Source organism: Alnus glutinosa, chromosome 2 (genome assembly GCF_958979055.1).
Source record: "Alnus glutinosa chromosome 2, dhAlnGlut1.1, whole genome shotgun sequence".
NCBI lineage: Eukaryota > Viridiplantae > Streptophyta > Magnoliopsida > Fagales > Betulaceae > Alnus > Alnus glutinosa.
This window is the reverse complement of record NC_084887.1, coordinates 3135151-3145374: the sequence shown is the minus strand read 5'-3', so window position 1 is coordinate 3145374 and position 10224 is coordinate 3135151. Positions and strand designations below refer to the sequence as shown.

Genomic DNA, 10224 nt, shown 5'->3' with positions numbered 1-10224 from the left:
TAAATCGCTAAACTCGCATTTTTGGAGATTTTTAATAAATCTTGTAGAAATGAGTTTAACTTGGCGTTTTATCTAGGTTTGGTGTGGTTTGGAGTTGCTAGGAGCTTCCCGAGCATTTTGTCTTTACTTAGCGAATTTTTGGTTAGTTTCCCATAGACATTGGTTTTGGGTATTTTGTTAAAATGTTATTTTATTGTGATTAACCCTAAGTAATGCTTATGGGTTAGCAATATTGAGTTTATTAAAGTAATTAGGAATTATGGATAAATATTTAGGAATTTTAGAGTTTTATGGGTAAATTAGCAATGTAGCTTTTTGAGCGATTCAAAATGCTATCTAGTGTGATCATTAGTTAGAATGCTAATTAATACAATGTATTGTATTTTTAGCGGCGCTTTACGGTTGAGCTTAGAGTCGTTTGGATATTGGGAGTACAAGCGATCTGAGGTGAGTATTCTACTCACTGAGAAAATATATATTTTTATATGTAATAGATTGATAAATATATATATATATATATATATATTGTTTATGAAACTGAACCGACCATAATTCCACCTATACGGATGTGGCAAACCCCCACAACCATATAAATGATGTTCCTTTGGCTGCAGGTACTCCGGTCGTAGTTGATGGTGTTGTAGATGTGTACTTGGGATATTATGACCGAAGCTCGTCATGACGGTCGTAATTGCAGGACTACGAGTGTCCACTGTTTTATAAGTTTTGTTTATAGCTGGTGACGCTCGTGTCACTTGTTATTGTATAAGCCATTCCTGTTGTGTAAATATTATGTTGATAAGACTTAAACAGATAGATGTTAAATGGCTCTTTATTGTAAATAACTTGTGACAGATGTATAAGTTGTGATTTCCGCAATTCAGGTTTATGTTTCTGTTGCATAGTGAGATATATGTTATGCTCTGATTTACCAGGTACATATTATGGGGTATGTACTATATGTTGACTTTACGACACATCATCGTGTCACTGTAAGGACTCGTTTGTGTTTGTATAAAAAAAAATAAATAAATAAAAAATGGTCGTCACATGAATAGTCGGTGTTTACTGTATTAGCTAATTGTAAATTGTGGCTGATATAGTGTTCGCACGACTAAAAATAAAATAAAGGTTGGTTCATTGTAAAAACTCAATTAGTTTTATATCACTGAGATCTTAGTATGTTTTATACCGAGGCAGTGTACTCATTCTTTTACCTATGCTGATGTGGATACCACCACAACAGTGTAGATGATATTCCTATGATTGCAAGTACTCTTGAGGCGGATGATGATCCGGTAGCATACTATTTGGGTTACTACGATTGAAGCCCGCAGTGATAGTCGTAGTGGGATAGGACTATGGTGTCCTTATTTTGAGCATTTTTGTATATGGCTTGTGACGTATGTGTCACTTATTATTTTGTATAAGCCATTCTTTTATAATAGTTATAGGTAGTTATGCCTTAAACAGATCGACTTGTGTTATGACTCACTTTTGTATAGATAACAGGTTTATTTATAGTTATGTTTTTTCGCTATGTTTGATGGTATCACGATTTATTCCGCTGTATATGTAATTCTGTATATCAGATGCATGTTATGGGGCATATGCCTATATTGGCTGAGCGACACATAGTCGTGCCACTGCGATGACTCGTTTTACGTTTTGTATAAAAATAAATTAAAATAAAATAAAAAATGGTCGTCACATCAAATGGTATCAGAACGGTTAGTTCTAGGGTATGTTAGGGAAGGCGGAAAGCGGAAAGCGGAAACCTAAAGTTGAGTTAGAGTCTAAGTCTAATAAAAGAGTCTTAGGATTCTAAAAGCTTAAATATAAATAAAAGAAAATTTTAGGATTCTTGTATGCATTACATGGATATTGTGATGCATTTAACATTTCTTGTGCAGTATTGTTTAAGTGGCATTTCATTGTGAAAACCGTCCGTAAAATAATAAGTACAGATGGTTTCTACTAAGAAAGGCTCTTTACCAACTTGACTTTGATGGGGTTGTGGTGACAAACTTACCTTCTAAGGCAGTAGTTATGGCTCAAACCGAACATTCTACAGCAGGTGGGAACCCTGATAATCACTCTCAAGGGGTGTAATTATACTGGTCGTCTCTTCCCGCCTTTTTAATTAGGAAAAAAAAATTAAAAAAATAAGACCATGCCATGATCAAGCAATATAGAACAAGTGTATATAGACCACATGGTGTCCATCCGAATATGGCATACTACATTGTTCTGTTCCCTTGACTTCAAAGTCAAGGTCCTGTAGCAGTTTTCGCTACAATATATATATATATGGAGATCTTTTCTCTTCCTAGCTCATTCATGTTATTTATTTTTTTGTTTCTTCTTTTGACGCTTGTTGATTCCATTAAAGAGATGGATCCCAGGTTGGTGGAGGCAGCACTTAAGGGAAACACCATTGAACTGCAGAAATTACTTCAAGAGGACTCCCTCTTACTCGAGAGAGATTCACTAGCCTTGTACCCTGAAACTGCCCTTCACATTGCAACCATTGGTGGGCGGACAGAGTTTGTGAGGGAGCTACTGAAGCATAAACCAGATTTTGCCACCAGACTGAACAAGGACGGGTTTAGCGCAATACACATAGCCTCCGCCAATGGTTTTGTGGAAACAGTGAGAGAGTTATTGAAGTTTAGCCGTGAGCTTGCCCATCTCAAGAGCAGCGATGGAAAGACTTCTCTTCATTGTGCAGCTGTAACTGGGAGGGTTCGAGTCGTTGAGGAATTGATTGGCTTTTTTCCCGACTGTGTCGGAGACGTGACTCAAAGAGGCGAGACTGCGCTTCACCTAGCCGTGAAGTATAACCAATTTGAGGCCTTCAAAGCCATGGTTGATCTATCGAAGCAGCTTAACGTAAAGGACATTCTGAATGCTGGGGATGAAGATGGCAACACTGTCTTACACCTTGCAATTGCAAGGAAGCAGAGTCAGGTAAATAATTCCATCTTTATTTGAGTGCTTCATGCTTGGGATCATCTTTTTAGGCGTAAAGGCCTCTCTAATAGCAACTGATGCCTAACAGAATTAGGATTGTTCTAAGCAGCATATAATAGTAAACAAAAAATTAAAGATTAGAGGCTATAAAGGTGAATCACGAAGGGAAGGAGAACCAATTAGATGTTTAAAAATAATCATGGAAATCATTTCTCAAGTTTCATAATTTCCTTCCTGCTTTTCTACTCTTCTCAAACCTTCCTGCTTTATCCATAATGAACGGTATAGAAGCTTGGTCTTAGTAATTTATTAATAGAAATTAAATTTTGACCTTCATTTTTATATCAACTAAAGAAATTTTTTGGCTTTCAAATAAATTATTGGCTCAGTAATAGTACTTGACTGATAACTGGTTAACGAAGGGATATTAGTGTCGAAAGCATAGAAACTCGATCGAGAAGGAAACTTAGGTGGTTTTGAAACTACAAGGATCAAAGTGTACCTATATCTATTAAACTAATTAAATGTTATGTGCCTCCGTAACATGGGATAAGAACTTAATAAGAATGTGTCAACAAGATTCCTAAACTAGATAAATCTATCCTGATATCAAAAATGATAGATTTGGCCGTGACCCCCCTTGATTTTTACATTTTCTTTTAATTTTTTTACTAAGTTCAAAATATTTGTATTTTAGGCTTAAAAACTAGCTAGGCTTGGCCACACTAAAAATAAAAGTGACCCCTCATTCATACTTTGGCCTCTCCAAATAGGAAGTTTTGATTCCGTCCCTAAGGGTAGGTGTAACGACCTACCCCAACGACACAATATTGTTCGCTTTTGGCTCCCCCGAATTAAACTTCCCACGAGGTCACCTATCTTGGTACTACTCTTGCAGAAGCATGCTTAATTACAGAATTCTGATATGTTCATGGTCATTACGGCTTTAAAACGCATTTTATCAAAAATGGTGTGTTTATACATATAAGCACATCCCCATTTCCAAGCGATGTGGGACGTCATAATCACCTCTTCTTAAGACCTAGCGTTCCCACCAGGGACCCTCATAGGATTCCCCCATTCTTAACGTCCCAACGAGTGCCCACTGGCGACCTTCATGCGCTTGTGCACGCTTCTCCCATCTGGGCTGAGTAATAGCTTTGATACCATTTATAACAACACACCCCCAACGACACAATATTGTCCGCTTTTAACTTTCCCAAATCAGACTTCTCAGGAGCTCCCCCATCCTAGTACTAGTCTCACAAAAACACGCTTAACTGTAGAGTTTTGATAGGTTCATGGCTATCACGGCTTTAAAACGCGTTGTGTCAAGAATGATGCATTTATACATATAAGCACATCCCTATTCCCGGCGATACAGGACATCACAGTAGGGGTAGGGGTAAGGGTTGGGGAAAAAATTGAATGAATAAAAATAGTGGGGTTGAAAATACAAATGATGATACAGTTATTAACAATATTCACATCCGCATTTGTATAATGTGATTATCACATTTAGATATTCGCATTTGCTTAAACATCTGCATCATGCGATTGTTATACGACCACATTGTGCAATTATTATGGTATTATCCACTATCCGTATATTAGGTAGTGAACATTTTGGGCCTTGAAATTTGTAATTTCTCCTTCTAATAAATACAAAAAGGTTTATCAGTAGTTGAACTCTATTATTTAATTAGATCACACTATCTAATCATTTTGTCATTAAATTTCAATCTCATACATTATTTAATTTCCTGCATCATCTATTTATAGTTGGTCAACAAAAAAATATTGAAAAACCGCTACCCGCATATGAGGTAACATCAAAACAACGTTATTTTAGTGAATTTAATTATATATGTATATGCGAATAGTGGTTTTGTTAACTGCATCTGCACGTGGATAGCGGATAGCGGATGCGGATGATCATTACCCGCCCACATTTTCACCCCTAACTTAACATTGGCAGTAAAAGAAAAGGGTGGAAAAAATTGCTTTTCCTTTTCTCTTTTCTGTATCGCTTTCTTTTTGAGTAGGACTCAATCATAGGCCCAACCATTAGAGTGAAAGAATCTTATTTTATCACTGCCTTCCATTGTGATATCAGCCCTATAAAGTGAACCCAATAACTTGAGACATGAAAATGAAATCACACATGCAACAATACCTCTCCCCATGGTAAGGCAAACAATTATGTGGATGCATAAATATAAAATATTTATATATAATTATAACAAAGGCCATAACTCTCCCGCACTCGATCTTCTATGTCTTTCCCCCTTCACGGTTCAAGTAGAATCTGGTTGCCCCAGGGGAGGTGTACATAGCTAGCCACCATTAGCAGTCTGACCAGATCCAACTTCAGGTAATTTAATTAATTTATCACATTCCCTTATCACTTAAATCACCTCGAAATAATATTAAAACCTAATATAAGTTCCTTATAAATAAAATCAAGGCTATCAATTAAATTCCACCGACTAATATTTATTTTCATAAATATCCCATATTTTCCTAAATACCTACGATATCATTATTTGCCCATAAAATATTATAATATGATTTTAAATCTCAAAATCAAAATATCTTTATTCTTAGTTTAAATCTGGAGCGCTACATCCTCTCTTCCTCATATAAATTTCATCATTGAATTTTACACGTAAACTCTATTGATTTACTAGGCTCTCATTAAACTACCTCTATAGACCTCAAATACAATAAATGTCAATCATACCATGCATTACTATCACTACAGTCACATTTAAGTCCTTACACTTAATTCATTGGTACTCGCTTTTACAATATATCACATTGCTTAGACCTTAGAAGCATCACAATAAATCTTACATTAGAAGCATACCATCCCGGCACATAATGATTCAAATCTTATTTTATTGTCCACATGCAGTCCCGCTCACATCTATGAATAGATCACCATACCACATATGACTTTAGAATTAAAGATCACCTGTCTCATTCTATATTTCTTTCAACGGAAAAGTACACATAATTCCCTCAAACTATCACTTTATTGTTAATGCACCCTTTAAACTACCAATTGTGTCAATGTCTCCCATAAACTATCAAAAAATGTCAATATCTCCTTATTGACAAAAATATCATTCATAAAATTATTAAAATAAAATAAAAACTAAAAAAAATTATTAAAAAAAATTTAAATTAACAAAAATTTATACCAAAAAATAAATAAATAACTGGTTTTTTTTTTAAAAAAAAAAAAAAAAAAAAAATCGTTCTTTTTTTTTAATTTAATAAAAAAACTAGTTTTTCTTTTTTATTTTTCATTTTTTTTGTTTTGTTTTGTTTTTTTAAAATATATAAATGTTCTTATAATTTTCTGTTATTTTTTTTCGTTTGCTTTTTTTTTTAAAAAAAAAAAAGAAAAAAAAAAATTGTTCTTCTTTCCTTTTTTTTTTTTTTTTTTTTTTTTTTTTTTTTTTGTTTTTTATTTAATTTATTTAATTTGTTTTTTTAAAAAATAATTTTTAATTTTTAATTTTTTTTTGAATTTATAAGAACACTTTTATCTTATTCAAAAAATTTAGGGTCATTTTTGTCTTTTTGTTGGTCTTAGGAAGATATTGACATTTTTTGGTAGTCTGAGGAGGGACATTGACACAATTGGTAGTTTGGAGGGTAGATTGACAATTGAGTGGTAGTTTGAGGGGGATATGTGTACTTTACTCTTCTTTCAATTTCAACTTAATCTACTAAGTTCCTCGAGTCAAATAAGTCTCCTAACTAGCTAGTATGTGGTATATAACTCTTATCTTTATTTTTCTTGTGACTAATGATACAATCATTACCAAGCTTTGTCCTTCTTTGAGTTTAATTGTGCCAATGTAACATTACAAAAAAACAAGATATTTGCCACGTGGCTACAGTCGTGGCTATAGTAGACGTTACTGTAGCCACGTGGCCAGATAGCCACGTGTCATAATGACCACGTGGCCACATGTAGCAGAAAAGACAAAATATCCTTTTGGCCACGTGTATTTAGTACATGTGGCAATATTGCCGCGTGTAATGAATCCACGTGGCCATATCGCAACGTGTATTAATTACACGTGTCCACATGGCTACGTGGATTAATGCATGTGGCAGATGGCCACATGTAAATATAGGACGCGACCATGTGGCCGCTTGTCTGAAAGCCATGTCGCCAAAATCAACCATGTGGATTAGGGAACGTGGCCACATGGCCACGTGGAATTTGGACACATAGCCATATGTTCGCCACGTGAAGAAATACACGTGTCCAATCCGCCACGCGTCATTATGCAACATGGAATTTTTTTTTTTTTTTTCCAAAAAATAATAAACTTTAAAGAAAATAGTTCAATATAATACAACTTTAATCCACGTGCCTGATTGTTGGCCACGTGGATTACAATCCACGTGGCCCATGTGCCACGTGGAGTGAGACCACGTGGCTGAAACGTCAGCCACGTGTGTATTACACGTGTCTGACTTGTCGAGGTGTGGTCAGCGTGCCACGTGGTACAGTGGCGACGTAGGCAGCATGGACAAGTGGCAAATTGTACATTTCGCAACAACAGGATTTACCACGCCGCCCACACGTGGTTAACAGTTTGCCACGTGGGCCCATACACGTGGCAACTTGCAAATGTTTTTGAAGTGTAAGATTGGTTAGCTCCTAGGATATCTCTGAAAATGTTTTCCTAGTCAAATGGTTTGCCTTTCAATTTGTTGAGGTTGGATCTAGTGAGGTTGCTTTAATTCTGTGCTCACTGGGTTTTTTTTTTTTTTTTTTGCGCGTGTTTTCCCCTAATTAAGGGTTGGATTGTTGGTTGTCTGCTGCTTTGTTAGTGTCTATCAATTAATTATTCTTCAACAAAAAAATAAAATAAAATAATTCACGCCTCAATATATTATTTAATGCTTTCACTATCTACAATACGTGTTACAGACTGTGAAATTGCTACTTGGTGGTGATGGGAGCCAACAAGAAGCAGTCAGTGCGAATGTAACCAACAAGAGTGGCTTCACTGCTTTGGATGTGTCCGATGTCACACAGCAAATGGTGGGTGAACCCACTGATTTCATAATCAGGGATTTGCTTCTACGTGCTGGAGCCTTAAGAGGGTCAGAAGTTGAATACGTGGAGACTACTCAAGTTCATCACAGGCAGATCTCGATGACGACACTACCTCCCCAAACTCTCTGGCAGTTCTTATTACATGATATTTCACTTCTGAACCCTTATAGGTTTTGGGAAATGTTAGCAAAGGAAGTGAAAAAGTCAACGTCACAAACTCAAAATGCTTTGCTGGTTGTGGCTGTACTTATCGCAACTATAACCTACCAAGCCATACTAAATCCTCCCAATGGTGTTTATATTGGCTCAGATTACACCGCTGCTAATATATCAGCCGATTTACAAGAATTTATTCCATTCATGGTTCCCAACTCTATTGGATTTTTTGCATCGCTTGCGGTGATTATTTTGGTTATGGATGAGTTTCCACTCAAAGCATTGCTGGGGATCGCTGTGCGTTGCATGGCTGCAAGTTATGTTTGCGGGCTTTTGTTGATTGGACCTTCTGGTTTAAATGCTTCACGCTGGGCTATGACAATAATAGGAATGATGGTCTCCATGGACTTACTTCGCTTCGGCTATTGGTTAGTCAAGAGATGGTCCACAGAAATTAGAAACAGAAGAATCCAACGGCAGAGAACCTTTCGTGTGGTTTCACTTGCCAATAGCTAGTGCTGTTGCATCTACTGGTCCGGAAAGCCGTGAGCATGCATGAATTCTGTTTGATAGTTGGGAGTATATGTGAACTTGAAGAAAATGGCCGGTCCTTGCTTTTAGTATGTTGTGCTTGAATGTGATTTAGAAATTTCATATTCTTAATACATAGAATAAACTTTAAAATGCGCCATGTAATTATGATGCTTCCTATCTCCACCTTTATATTTTATAGTGAAATGATATTTCTCTTTCTTATAAGAATTTGGTCATAGTTGTTACTGCATGAATGTGAAAATTCTGATTTAGATCCCAAGTTGAACTCAATGTGAAAATTCGATCTATGTAAATTAAAGGTCCAAACTTCCACTGGTCAACTCACCATCTCAAGAGTCGGCTTTCCTTTTTTTGATTCAGTCCCCTCTTGTTGGCCTTAGAGGTAGTTTGGTGGTAGCCTGAAAGCTTGGTGCATGTGGAAGTCGAACCCAAGGTTCTGGGCAGCTTTAATATATCTTGTATTGTAGTGTATTCGAACCCTCCTAATCCTTGGCTCCTCTCCTGTACTCAGGCTCCACATTTATGGAGGTACATGAATGTTTTTTTTTTTTTTTTTTTTTTTTGTATATGTGACGGGATATTTAAATTATGAAGGATAGGCAGCTGTTTGAGGAATTAACAAAGGATAGATGGATTCGAAAACAAAGTTGGATGGTCCTCTTGATTCTTGCAACATGATTATATTGGACTAACTTTTTTTTTGAAAAATTATAAAATAGGTCCATGTAGGTGGCCTAAATTACAAATCGTTCCCTGAAGTTAAATTCTGTCAGGCGCCACATCAGCACTAATAAGATGGCAACACATGTCGATCAAAATAAATTAAACATAAATATATTAAAAATATAAATTAAATTTAAAAATGAAATCTGTCAAAATTTTTAATAGAATTTAACTCTAGGAAGCAATTTGTAAATTAAGTCAACCACAAGGATTTTTAAATTAATGTTGATATCAGAGGGAGCGATTTGTAATTTAGGTCAACCATTAAAATCAATAGTTCAATTTTTTCTTTATATTTTTTTACATGTGCAAAACGGCCTATTAACATAAGTAGACGGAATGATTAATTTTATACTATCATAAAGTCGAAGGACTAATTTGATAAAGACCAAAAGCGTTAGGACCAATTTTATATTTAACCCTTATTTATAACATTATAACGGAATTGAACACCATATATATATATATATAATTTAGATTATTATGTTGCTTTAGTTTTGAAGCTTGGCTTCCGTTTCTGCACTAGGAGGGGTACAATGCCCCGAACCTTTGACGGGGCAGGGATATTTGCCGCCAGGCCCACCTGAAAGAATTCTAGGATCTCGAGATGGTCCACCTTGGTATCCCCCATATCCGCCACCTGTGTATCCTCCATATCCGCCAGCAGGTTTTCCTCCAAATTCACCGTATTCGGCATCATCTACTCCGTTGGCCTCTTTGGTGGCATC

The 10224-nt window shown here is 35.9% G+C and overlaps 1 protein-coding gene across 1 annotated transcript; it reads left to right on the top strand.

Moving 5' to 3' along the window:
• The first annotated feature begins 2338 nt into the window (after positions 1–2338).
• LOC133861473 (ankyrin repeat-containing protein BDA1-like) lies at positions 2339–8900 on the top strand. The gene is made up of 2 exons (XM_062297266.1): positions 2339–2970; positions 7934–8900. Exons 1-2 carry the CDS (start codon positions 2341–2343, stop codon positions 8732–8734), a joined length of 1431 nt encoding a protein of 476 aa, XP_062153250.1. The 5' UTR covers positions 2339–2340; the 3' UTR covers positions 8735–8900.
• Positions 8901–10224: the final 1324 nt, after the last annotated feature.